A 24,468-nucleotide genomic window follows, 5' to 3' on the forward strand; every position below is an offset into this window, starting at 1 on the left:
ATCTACTAGAGGATGGTCTATGCACCAGGGAACACATCCTTAAAAATGATTCCCCTCCTCCAGAAGTCATCAATTGTCAATAGCTCTTCAGTTAGGGGTGGGGCCTCATGCTCTCCTTCCGTCTCCATGCTAGAATCTGACTTGAACTTGTGCAGGGAACCACAGCTGAATTCATCTGCAGGGGTCCTATTACAACCAGAAGATACTGTTTCACTTAGGTCCTCCCTAACTGCTCTTACACTTTTCCTTTGTTCCCTGCCTTCTCCTCAAGGCTGGTTCTCATTATGTAGCTATGGCTGATCTGGAACTCTATATGTACAACAAGCTGTCCTTGAACTCATGGGTACCCACCTGCCTCTGCATCTCAATTGCTGGGTTAAAGATATGCACCACCACAGCCAGCGTTCTTATTTTTTGAGACAGGGTCTCTTGTAGCCCAAGTTGGCCTACGATTCCATAAGTTGTTGAATGGACTTAAACTTCTGACTCATTGTCTTTACCTCCTGTGTACTAGGATTACAGCCTCCAGTTTCCACTACTATGAAAAGATAAGCCCAGATGCTCTTCAGCCCATTTGGGCTTCTACAACCAGCTGAGCCTATGCGCTTCAGTGCCAAACTTCCTTCCAATCAGGCTTCTGTAACTCACTGGAAATGTAACATTGAGTTACTTTGGTACTGCCCTGCCCCCTCCCCCCCCACTCAATTTTCTCACTTGTAAATTGGGAATAAATAATAAAAGCATCAGTTTAGGGGGTGAGCTAGACAAAGGGGAAGGAGTATTACTAAAGCACGCTTTGTTCAAAGGTGCCATAATGATATCTAATTGCATGCTAATTTAAAAATAAAAGCCGGGCGGTGGTGGCGCACGTAACACCAGCACTGTGGAGGTAGAGCCGGGCGGATCTCTGAATCCGAGGCCAGCCTGATCTACAGAGTGAGGTCTAGGACAGCCAGAGCTACACAGAGAAACCCTGTCTTGAAAGAACAAAAGAAAAAAAAAAAACAAACCAACTTAGAGTTCACTAATTTGTGTGCTTGGTTGTTTTATTTTTGCTGCGCTCAGAATCGAATCCTTGGTCTTGCAAAGGATATAGGCAAGTCCTCAACCTCCAATGTTTCTCCTATCCTTAGGGATGTTTAATGAAAACTAAATAATATCAGTAGAGTGTTCGAAACAATGCTTCAGTACTAAGATTAAAGTGTGTGTTAAGCAACAGGGCGGAGGGGGGTTGAGGGGGAGGGCCTTCGTGGGTTCTGCTTTCTTCCTGAAACCAAGCCGAAGGGAAGGGACATTTTCATATCTCTATTGATACCTTTTCTGTTTCCCATAGAGCCCCCTTGGATTTGAGCAACCCCAATTTAGAGTGGTCAGGGGCCAACGCTGACCATCATCGCGGAGCTGGGAGTGGGGTATGGGAATAAGAGAAACAGACAGTGGCTATTTGCTTTCGAGGACACAGGAGAAAGAATGAAGGAGCGAAGGTTGGAGGTGATGGTTCGAGAGTCACGGTGGTCTTAAGCTAAAGCAGCGGCCAAGCCGCTGAAGGAGCATCTGGAAGGCGGAGAACCGGGTGCGGTTGTTTGCGGGGAGCGGGAATCCCGAGAGGCCGGGGGTGGGAAATGGGGCTGGACCGGCCAGGTCCCAGCCTGCACGCTCAGCCCTCTCCGTTGCGCATTCCTGGGCCAGCCCAGCGCCGCAACCCGTCCCCGCTGCCTCCAGAGAAATTGCCAAATTAAAATGAATCATTTGGCCCATAATGGCCGAGGCGCTTATCTGGGGCGGGCGGGCCCGCGGCGGCGCCTTATCTCGGCGGCGCACACGGCCGGTGCTAACGAGGCCGCGGGCGGGAGCGGGATTAGAGCGCACGGCTGGGTGCGGGCGGGGGAGACCCAACATGGCCACGCGCGCACCCCAGGGCGCAAAAACGTGAGCATCCCGGCCTTCTTCCCGGGGACAAGCGACAGCCGCCTCCCACGGAATTGCTTGTCCGTTTCTACAGTCCTTCCCTGTGCGCGCTGAAGCGCGAGCCCTGGGCTCCCTCTCCCGGGGTTCTTCCCCCCCCCCACCGTGGGGGGGGACACTTTCCACGCCGCCCTCTGCCGCCCCTCCCGCTGGGGAGACTCTCTTCCTTCCTTCCCCCTTTCCCCTTGCGCAATAGACAGAAAAGCGCAAGGCGCTGGCGACTTCCATTGCTTCTGGGCTGTGTGTGCCGGCGGCCGGGTTGAGAGTGTGTGCGTGAGCGGCGGGCGGCGGTGGCTGCTCTCCGCGTGGGCTTTTGGCGATAGGTCGTGTGCGGGAGTGTGAAACCCGCACTGTTTGGGTGTGGGAATTCCGACCCTCCTCGGCCCTTCTGTGTTTTATTCGTTGTGTGTAAATTACCCCGTTTCTTTTCTCCACAAGGTCGGTCCTTGTGTCGTGGTGTGTGGCCTTGGACAAAGTGTTCGACTGGCTTCGTTATGCCGGGCGGGTGTGATCCTCACCCTGTGAGGTTGTGTGTCTGTGAGCGATTGCGTGTGACTGATGTCGCTGTGTCATGTTGGACAGTGTGCGGGTCTGCCTGTGCCGGCTCGTGGGATAGAGCAGGCTTGTGCTCGTCTGCTTCCCTCCTCTGGGGCTGGACCATGTGTGGTCCTGTCCACCGAGAGTCCTGTGCCTGTGTGCCTGTGTCCTTTAGAGGTGCGTTTGAAAATCGCTGGGGGCGGGAGTGGGGGGAGGGCGAGCGAGAGATCGTGGCGCTGGTGGGGGCGTCCGCATGGGGGAGGGGAGCGGGGTTTCACATTTTATTCCAAATTATGATGTATTCGGGAGCCAGTGTTGGCTCTGGTGGGAGGACAGAGCTCAGTGAGCGACAGCTTTGTCCGGAGGCCGTCTGTGCCTTGGTGTTAGGGGGGTCTGCTCTTGGGGGGGGGGGGTCTTTCACGCTGGAAGCCGAACAGAGCTCACCGAGGCCAGCGTCTTCCAGCGGCCAGGTTTCGCCTATTTCTGGTCAGTTTCGTGGGTGCGTCTGCGGCGGCTGGGGGAGAGGCCGGGAAGGACAATGGGCACACTTTCCAGGTCTGGTGCCACGGGTGGGGGTCCTAGGCATCATTCCTGGGGACATTTTCTCAGTCCCTGATCCAACCTGGCAGGGTCAGACCCGCAGCGTGCGGGTGGCTGCCCTCGGAGTCTGCTTTCTTTGGAAGGAGCGAGTCAGTGCCGCCCTAACTGGACAAGAAAGGATTGCGTTTTCTTCTTTACTGTGATAATACCTTCGTTACCACTACCATCACTATTAACACCCCCATTTTAATTAAAACAATCGAACAAAAAGCTCGCCAGCTCGTCCTTTCAGCTGCTGTGGAGGGCGAACAAAGCAGCCCCGTCGTCGCCCCTCCCTAGCTCTGTTTTCCAAGTTGCCAGGTTTGGGGTAGGGAAAGAAAATGGAGAGGTGCTCGGAACGGAGATTCAGCCATAAAGCAAACATTAACCTCAAGTAACACCGGGAACCGGTGGACTCCCCCTTCTTCCCTCCCCTCCTTCCTTTGGATTAGAAAGGAGAAAGAAAACCTCCGGCACCGAATTGATGATACCCAGGGAGGAGGTAGTCCTGCGCTTCCGCCAAAGCCACAGCAGAGAGAAGAAGCCTTCGCAATTAACCCAAGACTTCGACGTGCCATTAGAAGGTGGACGACTCAAGCAAAACGAATTTAAAAACCCGAGGGGGAGGGGATAAAAGCAAACCAAATCCAGCTACCTCACTTGGAAGCAGCGTCAGGTTTCTTTTGATCCGATTCCCTTTTGCCCTGTTTCCCCTACAAAACATTATAAGCGTTTCTTCCACCTTCTGCCAATCAAAACCCTGAAAAATACAGAAAATCGTTTTGTGAAGGTGGTGGAAGCAACAGTGTAGAAATCCCCTCCTTTATAACCCACCCCTCCCCAGTAGAAAGAAAACAAGGGACCCAACTGAATCAGCTACAACCCTCTCCCCTTCTACCCTACAGAGAAATAGGGCATTTGGAAAAGGGTTTTGCCTTCGTTCTGGACAGGAGGTTAGTAGATGGGGGTCATGAAGAGAATGGCTGGAAGCTCCCAGGTTCTGACCCGGCGACCACAGCCTGAAGAGTCGTGTCTTTTCCACCAAGTCTCCCCACCCCTCCCCTCGCGTCACATAGGCAACGACACCTTCGCGCTGTGGCCGCAGCGGGAACCTGGGCTCAGTTTGCCGAGAAAACCGCATAGAGGAATCCATGCTTAGAAAACAAATTCGGCCATACTGCATCAGACAGATCCGTTAGAGGGTTCGAAAATGTTCTGGGCAGCCTGCCTGGAGAGGCTGTTGTTGTTGGACTAAATAGTTATTCCTGATTGGTCAGGTGTAGGGTTCATTTTTTTTTTTTTTTAAATCGGGACGTGTTTGGGGGAGGGGGCTCCAAACACCTGCAAGTTGGAGGCGGAAAGACGTTTGCTATTCTTTGGGCTGGCGGGGCACACGAGGTAATTCCCAGCCATTGACCCCCCATTTTCTCTCTCGCCCTCCCTCTTTCTCTCCACCCCCATCTTTCCTGGAAACTCGCTTTGGGCGCGGCAGACCGCGCAGGACCTCACCGCTAGCTAAGTAACTGCTGGTCTCTCAACAAGAGTGGGGGGAAAACACAGACCCGGGTTCCTACCTCGACCCTCTCCATCGGAGTGGGGGTCCTAACCAGAAGGGCCGGTCTCTCTAAATATGCCCCAGGTGAGTTGTGGCCGGAGTCTTTGAGTTGGGGGTGGTGGTGGTGGTGGCGGCGGGCAGTGTCTGTGGAAACAGTGTTCAGGGTTGCGGACTGGGGTGGGGGAGGCTCAGAACTGAGAACATTGGTGGGCGGGAGTGGGGGACCAACCTAGGCTAAGAGCCCGGGATCTGACTGCCGCTTGCTGTCTCAGGTCTCCAGCAGGGCCCTTTCCTTTTTCCGGCCTCGGATAAAACCAGCTGGTTGGATTATGTCCTCCAGGCCGCTCCCATGGTCCCGGTTCCGTGCACATTTCACTAGGACCGTAACTTTGTTGTAGCTACATCCGGGTGGCGCCGGCTGGGCTTGGAGCTCAGGCCGGAAAAAGGCCAAGGCCATCCCGGTTAAGGCCTGAGGCCTAGGAAGCTGTGGGGAACACATCTCCGCTCCCGTGGTGGCAGAGATAGTGCGTTGTTCACTGGCACGTTTGGTTGCGGTGCAGGCTTTGTGTTTCTCCACTGTGTCTTGCGCATATGAGTGCCGATGGAGGGATGGGAGGCCAAGTCTCAGGCAGTGGCTTTCTTTAAAAAAAAAAAAAAAAAAGTAAAAAAAAAAAAAAATCCCGAGCTAGGATTTGGGGTACTACAAGTTGCTGGAGAGGATGCAGTGCGTGCCCAGAAAGGAGCTGTCCCTTCTCCTTATTCAGGAACACATTGTCACATGCTGGCTGGCGTTGGGGCAACTAGGGGGTGAAGATGGGGTTGAGGCTGGAGCCTGGGTCTCTGAAGCACAAAGAGTTGTTCCACCAGTCTAGTACTGGTCTAGTCCCGACCTTTCTCCCTTTCCATCCTCCCTTAATTAAAAACAAATGCATAAAAACCATTAAGTGTTAACCTCTGGGCTGCTGGGGGTGATCCTCATCTTAGAGTGGGCTAGGTTTACCCAAGGTCCAAGAGCTGAGCATGGAGATTTCTACTGGAAACCTTGAAGATAGGGATACTTACATCATCAGGTGAGGCACTGGGGGCCAGGGTCAACTCGTCTGGAATATGTGTTCCCTTTGGCTGTTGGGAACTAGCTTCTGTCCTCATTGCAGCAGAATTAATCAGGGAGTATAAATGCGCCAGCGGGAAGCTGGAGCTCAGTTAGTGCAGTGTATAATATTTGTCATTAGAGCTGGGACTAAAGCACCTGTCAGTGAAAGCACACAGATGGTGGTGGCAGTGAGGTGGGGGCCAGCACCTCTGGCTTGTATATTTCACCAGGGGCTGGTTTATTGTGGGTGCACTTCACCAGTAGGGAGGGAAGCCAGGGTGGCTACTGTCCTTCTGGTATTCAAGTCTTGAGGAATTTTATTTCCAGACTGAACTAACCCCAGAGAGCCTGTGTATCCTGAGTTGCAGTTCCTACGTTTTGGAGGAGGCCGAAGGAGGTTCAATTTCCTTTCCCTAACAGGAGGGATCAGTTCTCTTGATAACCCTGGTCCAGAGCATTGGCCAAAAGAGAGTATGCCACCACTGATTAGCTGGATTCTTGTTTGGAACTGACTTGGACATTTTTGTATTTATTTTCTGTTTTAAAATACCCCAGTTTGGGCCAGTGAGATAACTCAGTGAGTTAGGACTTTGCTCTCAAGCCTAGGAGAGAACAGGCTCTTGAAAACTGTACTCCGAGTTCCACATTAGTGGCTGTGGCATGTGCACCCTCATACACAAATAAGTAAATGTAACAACAAAATAAATAGCCCAATTAGCTAATCCTGGGAGCAGAAATCTTAGTCTGAACAATTTATAAAGCCTGCCAAGGTGGTAATATACATGCTTTTGTCTGTATATGTGTGTATGCACATATATCCATAAATGTACACATTGAGGAGATAGGCTCATGTGTAGCCTAGGCTAACCTCAAATTCTGGATTTTTTTGTTTTTGTTTTTTGAGATAGGGTTTCTCCGTGTAGCTTTGAAGCCTTTCCTGGATCTCACTTGGTAGCCCAGGCTGACCTCGAACTCACAGAGATCCTCTTGCCTCTGCCTTCTGAGTGCTGGGATTAAAGGTGTGTGCCACCACTGCCTGGCGAAATTCAGGATTCTTTAGCACGCTTCTTGATGCTGGGGCTATAAGTATGTGCCACCACATCTGGTGAGTTCATTACATTTTTATTTGTAAAATTAAAGCAACCCACAAGTACCTCCAACTTTGGATCCTGAGTCTTAGAGATTTTGTGTCTGGTCTGTTGCTGGGCCAGGTGCCGTCTGAATGAAGCTAGGTAATGTGTTGGGAAATGAGTGGCTGGGCTCATCTCAGAGGTATGGTTAGAGCCTAGGAAGTTTCTGGGCTCCAGAGTTTACATGAGAAGAAAATGTACTGTGAGATCTGAGTTCCACGTTATGGAGAACACCATGATGTGTGCGTGTGGGGCTTCGTTAGAAGAACTCAAGGGCCTTCTTGATCTTTTTCTCCACCAGGAGAGGAGCCAGGTCCTACTGACTTCAGGAGTATTTTCTCGTGTCTGGGTTCCTGGTGTCCAGGTTTCCCTTCCAGACCTACCTTCACCTTTGAGTCCAGCTGAGCAGAATGGGGTGGAGTGTGCAGGATGGTAGGGCTGGAATCAGCTGAGGGTGATCCTTAGAGTGAGCTAGGTTTACCTAAGGTACAAGAGCTGAGCATGGAGAGTTCTACTGGAATCCAGAATCAGCTCCGTTCCTTCTTTTCCCGTGGTAAGGTAGCTGCTTGCCGAGTACAGCGTGGATTTACTTAGTGTAGGCAACCTCTCTCGGCAGGGAGACTATTGGTGAAGGTGGCTGGCTTTTCTGGGATACTTCTGACATCTGTCGCTGAACAGAGCCCAGTTCTTGCAGCCTCCACACCCCCACTCCATCACCATAATGTTTCTGGGTGTGTTTATGTGTGGTGCATGTGTGTGGCGGCAGGTCGGGAGAGGTTGCTAAAGCACCTTGCTTTATTCCCCGCCAAAACTAAAAGGGGGGCGGGAAGGATACGCTCGCTCAGGGGATTTGTCCCCTCCCCTTCCCCTGTGGCCTAAGAAGGAGGGACTGGGTGATCTTTCTTTCTCCGTGCATTTCCTTCCTCCTTTTCCCTTCGATTATTTTCCGCTGGCTGTATTCCTTTCCTTCCAAAGTTTCAGTCATCTTTCTCCAGCTCTGTTCCTACCCTTGGACCCTGGGCATCTCCGGCTTGCCCAACAGTCTTCTCCCAATTTAGAGAGCCCACCACCCCACTCCAGCCCCAGACCCGCAGGCCCTTCACGCCACCAGGGTGTGTGTGTGTGTGTGTGTGTCCACGTGGCTCTGAGTTTGTCCGCTTTTCACATCTCAGTGCGTGATCTCCTCTCTGCCCCTTACCCTGTTACAGGATGACGGAGCGGCCGCCGAGCGAGGCGGCACGCAGTGATCCGCAGCTAGAGGGACAGGACGCGGCGGAGGCCCGCATGGCCCCCCCGCACCTAGTCCTGCTCAACGGCGTCGCCAAGGAGACGAGCCGCGCAGCCCCGGCGGAGCCCCCGGTCATCGAACTCGGCGCGCGCAGCAGCGCGGGGGGCGGCCCCGCCAGTGGGGGCGGTGCCGTGAGGGACTTAAAGAGCCGCGACGCGGTTGCAGCCGAAGCTCGCCATCGAGTGCCCACCACCGAGCTGTGCAGACCTCCGGGACCCGCCCCAGCGCCCGCGCCCGCCTCAGCCCCGGCAGAGCTGCCTGGAGACGGCCGCATGGTGCAGCTGAGCCCGCCCGCGTTGGCAGCCCCCGCCGGCCCTGGCCGAGCGCTGCTGTACAGCCTCAGCCAGCCGCTGGCCTCGCTAGGCAGGTGAGCGGCCTGGTCCTCTGCTGCGTTCCGGGTCCAGGCGGGGCTCAGGGAGAACGGAGGTGGCTAAAGGCTCCAGGACGAAAGGGCGCAGTGGCTAGAGTCCCCCCACCCACGGCACTAGTGGGAAAGGGGCCCCCAGTGAGACAGATTGGCCGGCAGGACCCATGAGACTTCAGGGAGCACACACAGTTGTGTCTAAACCCGGGGTGCTTGCCTGCTCCTTTGAGAATGCAGGTGTGTGGGTAGGTGGGAAAAGCAGCGGAGGTTGTTGAGAGCCGTGTTAGGTAGGAGGGATTCTTTGAGTGTGAGTTCCAGGCCGGTGTGTGAATGCCCCTCTGCAGCAGAGGTGAGGTTTGCTGCAAAGGGTGACTTCTGGAAGCAGCAGCGAGGAATCTATGGGCGGGTTGCTGAGGGCAGCTCTTCTCCACCTCTGCTAGGACGCGGTGAGCAGCGCTGTCCTTCGAGCCTAGCCCTTTTGCGTTGTTGGGGTCACCCGGGTATAATTGGTGTGAGAACACCGGCTTCCTTGCTGGGCCCCTGTGGTGAGGGCGGGTGAGAGGCAAGCAGAATGTAAGACAGGCGAAGAGAAGGAATTCTAGGAGAAGGCGCAGTGGCGGAGCAGCTGGAGAGCGCTGTGGCGAGTTAGGAAGCCAGGGTTTTCAATCCTGCTCCATCCAGGAGGGATGGGGGGTGGGCGGTGATGGTGGAGTGAGGTTGGTTGCAGGAGACACTGTGAGAGCTGTAAGGTGTTGGAGCTGCCTATCATCACTCCACTTTGTGTGTGTGTGTGTGTGTGTGTGTGTGTGTGTGTGTGTGTGTGTTCGCTCGCGGACACACACTTTCAACAGTCATGTTTTGTTCCATGTGTTCACCCGCTTTGCTTCTCTGTATGTTTGTAAGTGTGCAGGGAGCAGAGTTACCTTAGGAGGAGGGGCACTCAAGACATTCAGGGAGAATACATGAAGGAGCCTTCTTGTCTTCAACCCCGTTGTTATCCACCTGCTCTTTCCACAGTGGGTTCTTCGGGGAGCCGGATGCCTTCCCCATGTTTACCAACAACAACCGGGTGAAGAGGAGGCCCTCCCCATATGAGATGGAGATTACCGATGGTGAGTCTACACTCATCCCTCACTCTGGTTAGAGCCATCTGAGCAGAAGCATGGGGACAATGCAGATAGCTCTCTCACAGAGGTGAGAAGGCCACCCTGGAACCGCAGACTGCCAGAACTCTGCACCCTGGAGCAGAGTTAGGACTAGCACTTACACCAAACCTGTGGAGTCCATCAATGTAGTTCCCACTCCAGGCTTGATCCCTACACTTTGTCAAGGATCCAGGGAGGTTAGAAACACCTCATGTCCCCAGCTCCAATTCCTAATACGCTGGAAGTGCCTGAACTGCATGTCAAATCCACTTTGGAATCTCTGGCTGGAGTTGTGCCTTTTAGGAGTTTCTTCCCAGGTCTGTCTATTGTGGGACCCCTCTGTCTCTCTGCCACATTCTGGGCTGAGACCAAGGATGGCTTATTGTGCTGTGGAATATATATATAACCAGAGGGACTCAGCACTGCTGGGAACTCTCTGAATACTCTTTGGCCTGGATGAGTGGAGATTTGGAGACCCGCCCATGCCTCCCCTGGTTGACCTGGTGGTATCAGAACAGGAAAGTGGACTAAGGGACTCAGGTCAATGATGGGGTTCTCAGTGCTGCTCTCTGCCTGGGGCCCCTGCAGGAAGTGTGCTGAGGCTGGAGGAGAGCTGGGATAGAGGCTGGGAGCCTGTAGAGGGTGTGTGTGGTAGAACTTGAGCTCCTAGAGAAGGTTCTAGAAAGTAAAGGGCTAAAGTCTGACAATACAGAAGAGACACCAGAACCCACAACAGCCCAGGAACACTGACTTACAGAACAAAGAGGAAGGTTGACTGATGGGTGCTTCTGGATGAGACAGAACCTTATGTGGGTGCTCCTGACTCCTTTCTCTGCTTGCCCAAAAGCTGTCAGGGGCCAGACAGTGGTGGCGTATGCCTTTAATCCCAGCACTCAGGAGGCAGAGACAGATAGATCTCTGTGAGTTCGAGGCCAGCCTGGTCTACAAAGCAAGTTCCAGGAAAGGCGCAAAGCTACACAGAGAAACCCTGTCTCAAAAAAACAAAAACAAACGAACAAACAAAAAGAAAAGAAGAGAAAAAGCTGTTAAGGGACTGTGAAGTGTCCACTCAACACTGGGATCTCCTCAACACAGGAGTTCAGTGTGTCTCATCCCCAGCTTGACTCTGAGCACCAACACATTGCTAACAGCCACCCTAGGGGGATGAAGTGAGGTGGGACAGCTATCATTCGTCGCTGCCATTTGTTGGACACCTATTGCATATATCAGACTTTTCTGTATACTTGGTCTTCGTGTAACTCTCAACACAAATCCATGCAGTTAGTTTTGCTTCTATTTCACAGATGAAGAAATTGAGTCTCAGGGAGGTTAAGCAGCCTGTTCAAAGCCATAGAGCCTAGACCATAATTATAGCACTGACCTTGAACTTCCCCTCACCCTCTAGAGTCTGTCTGGCTTTCACTGTGATGATACTTACAATGCCCCCTGTCCACCTAGGAGCTTTAGCCATGATGCAAAAGACTGGTCCTCCTATGTCACAGCGGGGAGACCCCCTTCTTTGGTCTAGAGGTCTGGGGTTACCAAATTGCTTTTCTGAGGCAGTTCAGTGTTGGTCTGCCCTGTAGGTTTGTGATGTTTTTTCCCAGTCTATATTTGATCCCTTAAAAAGCTTCAGGGGCCAGGTGGTGGTGGCGGTGGCGCTCGCCTTTAATCCCAGCACTCAGGAGACAGAGGCAGGCGGATCTCTGTGAGTTTGAGGCCAGCCTGGTCTATATAGTGAGTTTCAGGCCAGCCGGGGATACGTAGTAAGAAGCTGTTCCAAAAAAAAAAAAAAAAAAAAAAAAAAGGAAGAAAGAAAGAAACATTAAATGCTGCACAGCCCATAGGAGGGGCCCAGTTCAGACAGATGTTCATGGAAGGAGATGAGGAGGAAGAGGATAAGATTGTGAGATTAGTTAGATAGGGCTGGAGGGATGTAGATCTCAGAGATAATGTATCAACTGGACTTTTAGGAAGAGCTTCTCAGTAGAGGAGCCCTTTGAAGGTCTCTTCCTGCTGTTAATGTATGTCCTTCCATCTTCAGGTCCTCACACCAAAGTAGTTCGGCGCATCTTCACCAATAGCCGGGAGCGATGGCGGCAGCAGAATGTGAATGGGGCATTTGCTGAGCTCCGAAAGCTGATCCCCACTCACCCACCAGACAAGAAGCTAAGCAAGAATGAGATCCTTCGCCTCGCCATGAAGTACATAAATTTCCTGGCCAAGTTGCTCAATGACCAGGAGGAGGAAGGCACCCAGCGCGCCAAGCCTGGCAAGGACCCTGTGGTGGGAGCTGGTGGGGGTGGGGCAGGGGGTGGCATGCCCCCTGAAGACCTTCTACAGGATGTGCTTTCCCCCAACTCCAGCTGTGGTAGCTCTCTGGATGGAGCAGCCAGCCCGGACAGTTACACAGAAGAGCCAACACCCAAGCACACTGCCCGCAGCCTCCACCCTGCCCTGCTGCCTGCCACCGATGGGGCTGGCCCCCGGTGATGTGTCTGGGGCTGCCCAGGACCAGCAGGCAGGGGACCTTAGGCCCCTGAATTGCTGGGCCTCAGGGCAGTTGGGATGAGAAGCAGGGCAATGTACTTGATGAACTTCCCTTATAGTCTGAACTTTGGGAAGTCCCAACTGATCCTGGGCTGGTGTTTCTGTTTCCTGCCTGGAAACAGAAGAGGCAAACGGAGTGAAGTAGTAGGTACTTTATCGGAAGATGGCACAGTCTTCTTCTCCCTTTTCCAGTCCCCAAGACTTCCCACTTAGAGGCTCAAGTGTCACTGTTTTTGGTCTCGAGTTTGTGAGCCTTGTTTTGGACAAGATCAGGGTTGTCACCCATTACCTGAGGCATCCAGGAGCCTCTGCCTTGCCTTTAGCCCATCCCGAGCTGGCTGGGGTGGCTTTTGTGGCAGCTTCTGTTCAAATATATAGGTACCCAAGAGCTGCCCATTTCTTGAGCCCCATCTTCACCCAGGTCCGTGTTGATCCATCCAGCTTGCCAGCTGCTCCGAAGAGTCAAGCCTCGAGGTGCCTTCTTCAGGGCCTGGTTGGAAAAGATGGCCAGTGAACAGACAGCCTGCTCTCAACTAGCTGGGCCAGAAAACCCAACAGCCCTTCTTGCTCTGGGAAATCGGAGCTCTGCTTTCTCCGCACTGAGACATGCCTTCCTGTTCTGCAGCTGTGAGGACCGAGTCAGCAGCCAGGAGCATGCTCTGTTGGGCTGTGTGTGGGCACAGAAAGGGAAAGTGACATTACAGTGAAGCAAAGCAAGAGTGTTTGGGGCATTGGGTTCCACCTCCTGCCCATCACTGTTCACGAAGGGGAGTAAATGATAGTGTGCTGATGCATTGCATGTTGGTGCTGGGGTTATGCAGCCCATGGGCTTTTCCTGGGAAGCTTCCTGTTGCAAGATGTCTGTTGGCTGATGGTCTGGACTTCCAAATGGAGTACAAACTGTCCCATAAATACTCCATTTGGGATTCTGCCTAACAAGTTGTTGGTGGAAACTCTGGGCCATGATACAACCCAAGATGCAACCTGCTGCTAGGGCAAGGGATCCAGTCAGAAGTGAGGCCCTGGCTTGAGACCTGAGCATGCCGATTTGCTCAGCTTTAAGTACGCTCCCACCACGCAACTGCAGGCCCCATGTGTGTGCATGGTAGGTTGGTTTAATGCAACGTGAGTGCCCCTTCTAAAAGCTGTACATGAAATTTCTGTAAAGCAAATCCTTTTCCTTCATCTTTTAAAGAAATAGCCCCTGCAAGTCATTTTGTAAAGTGGAGAATCCTTTTGTAGTACAGACAACTGCCCCATTGTTTCTTTCCTGTGTCAACCCTGGGGGTGGGACCGAGTTTTCTTAAAGCTAGGCCTGCCTATAATGAAGTTCAAGCCCATGAACAAACTGCACTGAAGTCCTGTGTATCTGCCATTGTACCAGCGTCACCTAGAGCTCTCTCTCTCTCTCTCTCTCTCTCTCTCTCTCTCTCTCTCTTTCTCTGTGTGTGTGTCTGTCTCTCCCTTTCTCCCTAGGTTTTGCCTTTGAGTCAGAGAAAATATCTGAAGGCCCCACCATGTAATGTAAGAGCCCATCACTTTCCTGGTTGAGTTTCAGTACCATGATGGGGCCCAAGTGCAGACTTAGGCAGACAAAGATGGATCCTGCTTCCCTCCCTTCCTATTAAGGACTGGAGTGCCTCCCCCGCCCCTTAGGGACAATATGGTCAGCTACTAAGGCACTGGGATTCTTTGTCTTATATCACATTCTGCTGTCACATGTATTGCCATGAACATTAAGGTTGGTGTCTTCCCATTGCTTGGAGTTAATACAAGGAGTCTGACCCGTGTAAAAAGGGAACAACTGTCCTGAGCTCAAAGGCCATGTTTACTTCTCAGTGGGATGATGATTTGGGAATGAAAAATGTTGATCTATAGGTGGATTTTCTGAGAGAGATCACACATCTCTTAAGCTACGGTCCCCTTTCTCAGGTGTGTAGTGTTTCTGGAAAGGATCCTCTAGATAGTGGGGTCTGTAAAGAGCTCTGCTGTGCACTAAGGGTGCAGTGATGTGGAAGAGCAGCACACATGCGGTTCTTCTGGGTTTAATACCCAGCGCAGCAGACACACAAGCTTCATTACCCTTACAGCTGACCCCAGAGTGGGTTCCAGGCAGAGTTCAGGCCCCGGCAGTTGACATTTGTGTAATTTAGGTTATTTTCCCTTGAACTATCAAGATCCTCATTTCTCTAGATTAAACTTAATTTCTCCCTGATTCCAAGGCAAGAGGCAAGAGACAGGCGTGAGAAAGGGAGAGAGACTGGGGATATGGGCAGCACCTCCAGATTGCTGTACTCCCTAAGGGGCTGGAAAGGAAGGGCTAGGCTTTTAGTCTTTGTGTGATCTAAGGAAGACCCCGAATTCTGTTCTCATCTTCAGTACCCCATATCTTTCTTCCTTTGCCTCCTCCTCACCCTTGAAGAAATGGCAAGGTCCCAAGAATAATATCTGTCCAAAAGGGGAAAACGTAAGCACGAGAAAACATTTGAGGAAAACAATGAACGTAAGGACCAGAGAGAATCCCACCTTCCCAGAATAATTCCTGTTTATTTGTGGTGGCAAGTGACAAGATGGTACAACCTTTTTCCTTTTCCAGAAACAAGAACAAAGGGCACAGCAACTGTAGTGAGCTGACAGCTATTTTGGCCTTTTGGGTGGGTCTAGCCATACTTGGGATCCCAGTGGTACATGACCCTCTGCAGAAGGCCTGCCCCAGCCTGTGTACATAGCACGCCGTGTCTGTGGGCAGGCTCAGCACTTTCCGTCAGTGTCGTACTGTATGTGATGAACTGTGTTGGTCTCTGCATTTTTCTGCAGGAGAGGAGTAACTGCTCCGGGTACCTTGATGTTTGTACAGCCTAGAGGCCAACACTGTGGGCGTGTGACTCTTTATTGGGGGGGAAACAAAACAAAACAAAACAAAAATACCAGTGTGGTGATGATGGTGTGTGTATATATATATAAGGTTATATGGGGGAAATTTCTAAATAAAAGTTTTACAAAGGGGCCTGGACTCTGTGCTTGCACTTTGCACCCTAGAGCCTGAGAACAAGCACCTTCAAAGGAAAAGCCTGGCGAGGTTCAGTTCCACTCCCCTTAGGAAGTGGGATCCAGCTCTGACTCTCAGAATAAGCCTGTAGGGAGGGAGGAGGGTCCTTTTGTTCCTTCTGCAAGGCTTCCCAGGGCCTCAGGATCCTGTCCTTGTGTTTGCAGCCCCAAGCAGCCTGGCAGATAGACCTCTCTATTGGGTTAGCTTCCTCCTTCCTGTTAGATCAGTTTCCCTGGTTGGGTCCATTGCTCACCGTAAGGGCTTAGGACAGACAAATAAAGATGTTACCCACTATTGGTGTTCTCAGATTTCCTGACTCAGTGGAGGCTTTTACACCTGGCCTTTTTTTCTTTTTAAGAGATTTATTTTTATTTTATTTTATCTTATTTATTTATTTTATTTTATTCTATTTTATTTTATTTATGTGTATGGGTGTTTTGCCTATACGCAGGTCTGCACCAAATGTGTGCAGTGCTCACAATGGCCAGAAGAGGGCGTGGATCCCCTGGAATTGGAATTACAGATAGTTGTGAGCGCCCATGTAGGTGCTGGAGTTTCATGAATGGAATTTGAGACAGAGACTGTGGGTCTTGGGGAGGCCATTACACACGGACAGTTGACCCCCTTGGGAGTTTGTAGGGTGGGCATCTCCAACTAAATGTAGCTTCTGTTTTCTTATTTAATAAGCATTTGCTGAGCACCTGCTCTGAGCAAATACTGTTCTGTTGGCAAGGGTTCCACATTGAACAAAACAAACACAGGTGCTCTTCACTGCAGCCTGCATTCTAGAAGGGAAACAGGGAATGCACAAGCACACACAACTAGAGCTAAACGTTAGCAAGTGCTTAGCATTAACCTGAAGTTTCAGGCCAGTTTGGGCTACATGAGACAGTCTAAAAAACCAGAACCAAAAGGTGTGGTAAGGAACAAAAGGGGGAAGATGAACAGGAATAGTTCAGGGAAGGCTCTAGGGTGCCATCTTTTCCATTCAGGGTCAGAGGGTTCCTGGCTTCAAGGGCAGTATTGTCCTAGGGACAGGATTGGGTCTGTCTACCTGTTACATGGGCTAAGAGGCTCTGCAAAGGCTTTTTCTTTCTTCCTCTCTGGACCTCAGTACTCGTCCCCAAATCTAGAGACGTGGACAGTAGCTCAGATTGCCTCCAACAGGGAGTTCAATGGTCTCACAGTTGATTCCCACCCAGCTTGTCCCTAGTCTCGGCAACACTTCCTTCTTGGATTCTATTCACTGCCTAGAGGGAGAGGGTAGGATTCAGCCTGAGTGTCAAGATCTGACCCAGCTTATTGGGGAGCTCCTCAGATATGCCCTTGGCCCATAGCAAGGATAGAATGATCTGGCCTTGGGGTGGGGAGAAAAAGCAGATCTTAGGCTCACAGACTTGAGTGGCAGAATGAAGAGATTGCCATGATAGGAGAGAAGGCAAGAGGACAGGGAAGGAGTAATATATTTGGGGTGGAGGAAGTAGCCAGCCATGTTCAGTACAACTGAGGAGTCATGCCAAGACCGGCTGAGCTGATCAGTTTCAGCAACACGGAGGGCTGATGACTGGGAGAGGGGCAGAGACAGCAGTCTGAGGGTCCAAGGATACCCCTCCCCATCTCAGAAGGATTTCCTCAGGAGGAGCAAGCCTTTCCGTGCAATGGGGACAGAGAGAACCCGTGGACTCTGGTCACCAAGAGTAAAAACAGGCTCCTGGAGGTCATCTGTGGAGAAAGAGACCCAGAGAGAAAATGTCTTTCTAGACTTTGTATCCCATAGTGACTAGTAGGCAGGCCCAGGTCTCCTGGCCCCAAGACAGTGTTGTCCCTGATGCCCAGAATCCCTGACTCTACAAGCAGAGAAAAATACCCTGAGGCCTTGTCTGAAATATTTTTGATCTGTTCCCTCTTATTACTTACCACTTTGGTGTTGTTGCTGCTGCTGCTGCATTTTTGTTTTTCTGAGACAGAATCTCATGTATCCCAGGCTGGCCTCAAACTCACTAAGTAGCTGAGGATGACCTTGAACTTCTGATCTCTGTGCCTTTATTTGGAGCGCTGAGATTACAGGTGTGCACTACCATACCAGGTCTATTCAGTATTAGGAGCTAAACCCAGGGCTTTGTGCATACCAAGCAAACACTCTACCCACTGGGCCACACCCCTACCCCACCCCTGCCTCATTCTTTTGCTCCCATTATACTATCTTCCTTTCTGTTCTAGACTATTTTATTGTTTTATGACATCCCAGGTTTTTCACTTTGGCTGATTTTTCAGATACTAGTATCATCCTCTTTGCCCACTCTCCTTTCATTTGGTTTCCTGACTCCTTGGGGTTTGGTATCTCCTTGCGTGTATGAGACTCTCTGTATGCTGGCCCTTCCCACCCTAACATTTGCCTATTTGTTTGCTTCTGGACTGAAGCACAAGTCCCCCAGAGCTGGAATCAGGTCTGATTAGGTCCTCTGCCCCAGAACCTTACGTTACAAAGATTCGGATTCCTTTCCTATTGACAATGAACAACCTTCCTCCCCTTGAAGGCTCTCCTTTTCTCTCTGGGCCTCATTTCTGACAGCAGCCAGAAAGTGAGGTCAGGGGAGTCTTTCCTACATGGAGGCCTGGTCCAGTGCCCCCTGGGTTGGTTAGGGGCTGGTGGGTGGCTCAGCCCTGGGATGGCCAGGGAGGAACAGGTGGTAGCTCTGCTCTGGAAGGGCAGTGATGTTTGGTTCTTTCTTGTTGGAAGGAGCAGGGATGAGGACCTGTGCTTTCCAGGGCTAGTCTGGGACAGGCTAGTTTTCAACATAGACCTGAAAGGCTGCTGTGGCATAGTGAAGATCAGGGGTGGGGGCTGTGTATCCAGTCTGTTCCCAGCTGTCTGGCATCCTTATGTCAGTCCCTACCTAGTTCTCTCTATATACAGCAAGTATGTGTTCCCCAGGATCGTTGGCTGTGTCGACACCTCACTGCCCATGTAAGCCAGGCACCAGGCATGCTCAGTCATACAGCTCAACTACCATGAATCTGAGTAAAGGAAGGTCTATCTGGATCAAACAGGGGAGGACATGAAGCCCAAGGTTGGAAGGGTCTTGAGCAAGGTGAACTGGATGTGAATTCAGGGTTACATGCAGAGCTAATGCTCCAGACCCTTTAGGAAGGTCAGAAAAGTGAGGAGATGGCCAGTAGGTAGCTGGAGTTCTTAGAGGTGATGGCTCTGCTTTCCCTATGGGCAAGATGGTTACAGGTTTCGGATTAGGACTTATGATTCAGCTTTATGACTGTGTGGAGGCGGTAAAGAGCTTGCTGGTTGGAGCATAGGCTCTGTGAATAACTGTGTGGACAGTGAGGAAGTACAGTTGAAGTGGCAGAGTTCATGAAGGGAGGAACCAGGGCCTGGCTGGAAGTGAGCAGAAAAAGCAGGTAGGCCCCTGGAAGAGCTTGGCATGAGGTCAGACTCACTTGGGGGGCGGGGGTGGGTAGGTGGTGTTTAAGACCTACACTGCTATCGGGTGTGCTGGCTTGTGACTTTGGGTGAGTCACTTTATCACCCTGAGGTTTGGTTTCTTTGTCTGTTAAATGGAGATGTTAACACTCATCTTCAAGGTCTATCATGAGACTTTAAAATAATATAGGCAAAGTGTCTGTGTTTTATTTAAAAAAAAAAATTATATAGAAAGGTTTATAGAAAGCACTGTTTTTCCTGGAAATGGTACCAGGATGGGGCTGTCCTAACAGAAGAGATGAGGGAAAGAGTATGTGTGTAATATTAATCACCCCTCAGAAGCAGGACTTTCTGTGGGCCTGTCCCTTGCTGGGTAAGGCTGGGTAGCCAGCAAGGACCACCCACTTCAGCTTACGGGCTGAGTGGAAGTGGGTGCAGGGAAGAACCCTAGAGGCCAGTGCTATGGGAGGAACTTAGTGGTGTGGACAGCCTAGCTCTGACAACAGGGACCCTGAGCAAGTGTGTGCTGAACTAAAGGGTCCTGAGGGGAAGGTTGGGAGATATCTGAGAGGAGGTTCCACTTTCTGTCCCGAGCATTGCCTGTTTCTCTCAGGGTTACAGCAGGCTGGTTCAGGAATGCTGGCTTCCTCCTGGGGCCCATACTCTACCTAGGGTGAGGCATGCTCCTGGAGCTACCTGCTTCACTGTGAAGTGCCTTCCAGCCCCTCCTTATTCACTCCTCACTGGCTTGGTCTGAGCTCTGCCCCTCCCCAGCTCCTGGGCTTTTCTCTCCACACAATAACAGGATGTGATCAGTTCGAAGAGAGGAAGTGGGGGAGGATGCTATGCTGATAGCAGAGAAGGAGAGGGGGTTCTGACTCTCCCCTCTCTAGTCTTCCCTAGCTCTGTCAACCAGCCTCTGAGGCTCCTTTCTCCCTAAGTCCTACCCTAGGCTTCTATCTGAGACCAGTAGGGATGAACTTGGGTCTTCAGGCCCATGCAGGACTGCTTGCCCATGGAGAGACACGCCTTGACCACACCTTCTGCAGAGCCTGCCTTCTGAGAGCCTTGCTGGCCAAGCTTTAGATGTTGGGTTATTTCCTGTCCTGCAGCTGCTGGAGTCTAAGGAGAGGCAGGTAGGTAACTTAGCAGGCCTCCATCTGTCCACTGAGCATGGTTCGATGCAATGGGTGATAGAATCAATCAAAAAGTTCTTGTCAAATGCTGGTTTGGCATGGCCTTGTACAGTGTTTGGGCCAGGCTTCGAAAATAGAAAGTAAAATTCAGAGTGATAAGTGTATTCGTCAAGGTTCTCTAGGGTCAAAGAATTTATGGAATGAATTTCTCTCTCTCTGTAACGACTTACAGGCTGCAGTCCAACTAATCCAACAACGGTTGGCTGTGAAAGGAAACTCCAAGAATCCATAGTTTCTCAGTCCCATGAGGCTGGGCGTCTCAGCTGGTCTTCTGTATATGCTGCAATCCTGAAGAAGAAGAAGGCTCCAATGCCAGTGAAGGACTGGGTGTGCTGGCAAGGTGAGGGCAAGGAAGTAAAGAAGGAAGCTTTCTCTGGGCATTGGTGGTGCACGCCTTTAATCCCAGCAGTCGGGAGGCAGAGCCAAGGCTACTGTGAGTTCGAGGCCAGCCTGGGCTACCAAGTGAGTTCCAGGAAAGGTGCAAAGCTACACAGAGAAACCCTGTCTCGAAAAACAAACAAACAAACAAACAAACAAAAAAAAAAAAAAAAAAAAAGAAGGAAGCTTTCCTTCTTTCATTGTCCTTTATAGGTTTCCAACAGGAGGTGTGGCCCAGATTAAAAATGTGTCTTCCTGCCTCAGCTCTGGATCAAAAGCCAGTGTCTTTCAGCCTCAAGATCCTGATCAAAGCCACATTGTCCTCCTGCCTCAATGATCTGGGTCACAGGTTTGTCTCCTATTTCTGGATTGTAATTTATTACAAATGTAGTCAAGTGGACAACGAAGAATAGCCGTCACAGCAGGGACATGGAGTAGGAGCTAGGCTGAGCTGGAACTCAACACTAGGTCCATTGGGTCACTACCTCTTCAGGCCAGGGCTGGCTTTAGAACTTCCAAAGCTGATGGAGAACTTTCAGATGGGCCCTGTCCATATGACAGCTATTGAACACATACAGCTCTTCAGTATTTGAAGGATGACTAACATACCAGTTTGTCATTGTTGTTTAATTTGTATTAACTGCAAAGGGCCATGTGCAGATATTGGTTATTGACCAGTAAAGCTTTAGACCTTCATCCATTGGGTTACTGGTCACTTACTATCTCCTATGCTGAACAGGCCATGCTGGGGACACAGATCAGTCAGGTAGTTGAAACCATGCATAAGGACTGTCCTAGAGGCCAACCAGGAGAAGAATGTGGCTCCGTTAGTGGTCATGGGAGGTTTCTCAGAGAATGCTGGCTCTGGAAGGATGAGTAGGAATTTATCAGGGATACAGAGAAGAATGGAAGCTGGGTGGCAGGCGTGAATAAGGCACAACACCGAGAAGAATGGGATGTGCTTTGGAAACTGTAGTCTTTGTTGATGGGGTCTTGGAGTCTGGTAACCAGAAATCTGAAGCTCCCTGAGAGTAATGAGAGCCACAGTGAGTGCTGTGAGCAGATCAGAGGGTGGTCAGAGCATGTTTTGGGGACTTCGTAGGTAACCACAGTGGAGGGCGGTTGCAGGCAGGACTCCAAGCGGTTTTTTGTTTTTTTTTTAACTCTTTTTGAGAGTATAATATAGTTACATCATTCTTCCCTTCCGTTTCCTCCCTCCAACTCCTCCCTTGTACCCCCTCCTTTGCTCTTTTTCACATTCATGGCCTCTTTTTCTTTGTTGTTACATATATATGTTATTACACACACACACACACACACACACACACACACACACACACACCTAAATATATGAATACAACCTGCTCAGTCCATATAATGTTACTCGTATGTGTGTTTTCAGGGCTGACCATTGGTACTGGAAGTCAGTTGGTGTGCTCCTCCCTGAGGAAGACTATTTCTCCTGCTCTCAGCATTCTTTATTGTCCTTTAGTTCTTTGTCCTTTTGAGCTTCCTCCTTCCATCTTACCATGTCTGTTGGTGGTGTATTTGTTTAGGTCTTGTTCAGCAAGTTCAGTAAGTTCTCCTCCAAGGTCTGTGACTTCACTAACCTTGAGTGGCCGGCTAGGTTTCCAGTGCCAGGTATGATGTCCCTATTGTTAAGTAGGCCTTAATTCCAATTAGGAAACTGTTGGTTCTTGCCAAGGTACGAATGTCCCTCTTACATCCTTAGGGTCATTGTGCCATGCTGGTTGTTGTTGTGGTTCATAGCCAGGTAGGACCAAGCTGCTCTTTCTTTATTCTAACATACTTCCTGGACTGTCGATTAAAAATCCATTCTGTAGGTATGTCTGTCCACCACGAGACAGTGACACCAAGGTGCTAATGGGGCAGAGTGAGCTGCCTGGGAAGAACAGGTTTTGGCAGGGTCAAGATGAGACCCAAGACACCAAGGCTGGGGAGCTCAGAAAGAGGACAGAAGTTCCTAAAGCTGCATGTCCTGTCAGGGACCCAGGACAGGGAAATGTGCCTCCATTTTATAGAGGTCAGAGAGGCCAAATGGTTCCGAGAGAAGCTGCTCAGAGCTAGTCTCTCATCTCACAGCAAACCAACCCCAGGTGGTGCTATGATTGCCTCAGACAGTACTCTTAGGGGAAGTCAGAGGGTGGCCCCACATAATTGGGAAATCTGCGTACAGATTATTTCATGAGTTCCCTGATTTGGGGGAGACCCCATGAGTCCTCATTCAATTTCCATTATGCAGATGGTAGTCTGATAATAATATCACCTACCCTGCCCACTCCTTTGCCACCCTGGGACAAAGTCTTCCAAGACCCTGCCTTTCTGAGAGCTACAGAGAGCTATGGGACCAGGCTAGAAAACCCTTTCCCACCCAATGCCTGTGACAACCTGGCCAGCTGAGCCCCAGCAGTTCAGGTCCTCAGCTCTTCCCAGCTCATGGTTCACCCAGCTGCAGCCTGGGACCTTCGGTGCTCCTGGGTCCCAGGCTCCAGAGGATCTCAGGGGGCCGAGCCTTCTGCCCTCTGGCTGTTCCCACACAGGCTAAGGGAGGCTTGTTTCTCAGAGCTCCCGCCCCTCTCTCCAGCAATCCCCTGGGCGCCACGCATTCAATGGGCTATCAGGCTTGCCCATCACTCTTACCCTCCCCCACTCTGTTACCCCTGAATAGGTGGGATCCAGATAGTTACAGGCACTCCCATCCCCAAGCCCCCAGCCAATCTCTCCGAGGACCGTCTGGGACCTCATAGTTCTGCCGAGTTACCTGCCTTAGCACGCTGAGAACTGCGGGTCCTTGCTTGGCTGGCGCTAAGCAGCCGGTTCTTTTGTCTGCCACTGCCCTAAAGCTGCGATCTCAGCTGGGCACCTAAACACTGAGCCTGCCTAGTCTGTGCTGCTGCGATTGTGCCACTTGAGTCTAGACAGAGGTAACAGTTACAGTCTCCGGGTGTTTAGCTCCTGGAGACAGGTGTCTCCTTGCGGGGACTGTATGCTTCTCCCCTCTCTCTTGGCGTTGGCTGACGGTGTGACATTGCAAACTGAAGTCCCGTGCAGGCAGACAAGCAGGCAGAACAAGGCAGCGGCTGCTTGCCTTGCTTATTTCGGTGGGTGGGTGGGGGTGTTCGGGTTGGCTGTAGGCCCTTCAGGGTCCACATCTGCCGGGTTGGGACTGTGCCAAAGGCGCTGGCCTGTCCAGTTGCCTGGCTGCACTGCGCCAGCCGAGCTGCAGGAAGCATGGAGCCTGCTGGCAGACTCCCATGATGCTAATGAGGGTAGTCTCAGGCCAGGGGGAGGGGGAGCCTTTGTCCTGTTCTTGTCTTTGCTGGAGAGTCTTTGGAGAGAGACAAGGGGCCCTCCACAGACCCAAGTACACATGATTAGCCTGCCATCACTCACATTGATGGCACTCGGAGCGCTGGAGTGTGGACAGAGAGGCGGGAAGAAGAGAAACAAACAGGTCCTGGGCGGTCCCTGCCCTTTCCAGGCAGTGGCCTAGAGAAATAGAGAGAAAACACCGCTTCATGATCTCTCCTCTGTTTTTCTTCCCTTTCCAGGCTACACCTTCGCTGTACTCAAGATAATGCCCTACCACTAGCAGCAATGTTAGGCTCTGGTTAGAGTGTCTCTGATGATGTGTCCCCATGCTTCTTTCTGAACTCCCAGCATCTCTTAAGCCACGCCCTGGGGTGGCTGACATGAGTCCCCGTGTGTGTCCTGCTTCTTTTCCCTACTGTCAGTGAGCTACTGAGGCTCAGGTCTCCTGTGGCTCCACCCTGCATAGAGTAGTGGTCCCACCTCATCTGAAAACTCTCACCAGCCTCCAGGGAGGGCGCAATCAGACCAGTGTTTTAGGCATGTGTGACGGATGTCAAGAGGTGAATGCTTTGATTACCTCCAGAGCAGCCCTCTCAGACTTGGGTCCATAGACACCCAAGATGTTGGGGAGAATTCACACAGAACTCAGACATGAAGGGGAAAAATATTACATTTTACTTTCAGTGGCTTTGACTGAGGCAGCTTTCCGTCTTTGGTTGGCACAGAGAACACCAAAGCATAGTGGTCCCACTAGCATCTGGGACTTTTGTTACCAATGGAATCACTCTCCAGTTGTGGTAGGCCACCTTGAGATGTTATTTATGATTATTCCCATCTTGAAACTATGACAATTATTGTTATTAATCATCA

At 51.2% G+C, this 24,468-nt stretch overlaps 1 protein-coding gene across 7 annotated transcripts; it reads left to right on the forward strand.

The window, feature by feature from the left end:
- Window positions 1-2,413: 2,413 nt before the first annotated feature.
- Window positions 2,414-15,152, forward strand: Tal1 (TAL bHLH transcription factor 1, erythroid differentiation factor). Of its 7 annotated transcripts, none has more exons than XM_036179211.1 (5): window positions 2,414-2,679; window positions 4,574-4,720; window positions 8,068-8,514; window positions 9,529-9,623; window positions 11,701-15,152. In XM_036179211.1, the coding sequence occupies exons 3-5, from the start codon at window positions 8,069-8,071 to the stop codon at window positions 12,147-12,149; spliced, it is 990 nt and encodes a 329-aa protein (XP_036035104.1). In that variant the 5' UTR covers window positions 2,414-2,679; window positions 4,574-4,720; window position 8,068; the 3' UTR covers window positions 12,150-15,152. The 7 variants fall into 7 exon arrangements, with proteins under 7 accessions (XP_036035104.1, XP_036035105.1, XP_036035107.1 ...); XM_036179212.1 differs by lacking the exon at window positions 2,414-2,679 and adding an exon at window positions 2,923-2,988; XM_036179214.1 differs by lacking the exon at window positions 2,414-2,679 and adding an exon at window positions 3,030-3,665.
- The last annotated feature ends 9,316 nt before the right edge of the window (window positions 15,153-24,468 follow it).

This window comes from Onychomys torridus, chromosome 2, assembly GCF_903995425.1.
Source record: "Onychomys torridus chromosome 2, mOncTor1.1, whole genome shotgun sequence".
Classification (NCBI taxonomy): Eukaryota; Metazoa; Chordata; class Mammalia; order Rodentia; family Cricetidae; genus Onychomys; species Onychomys torridus.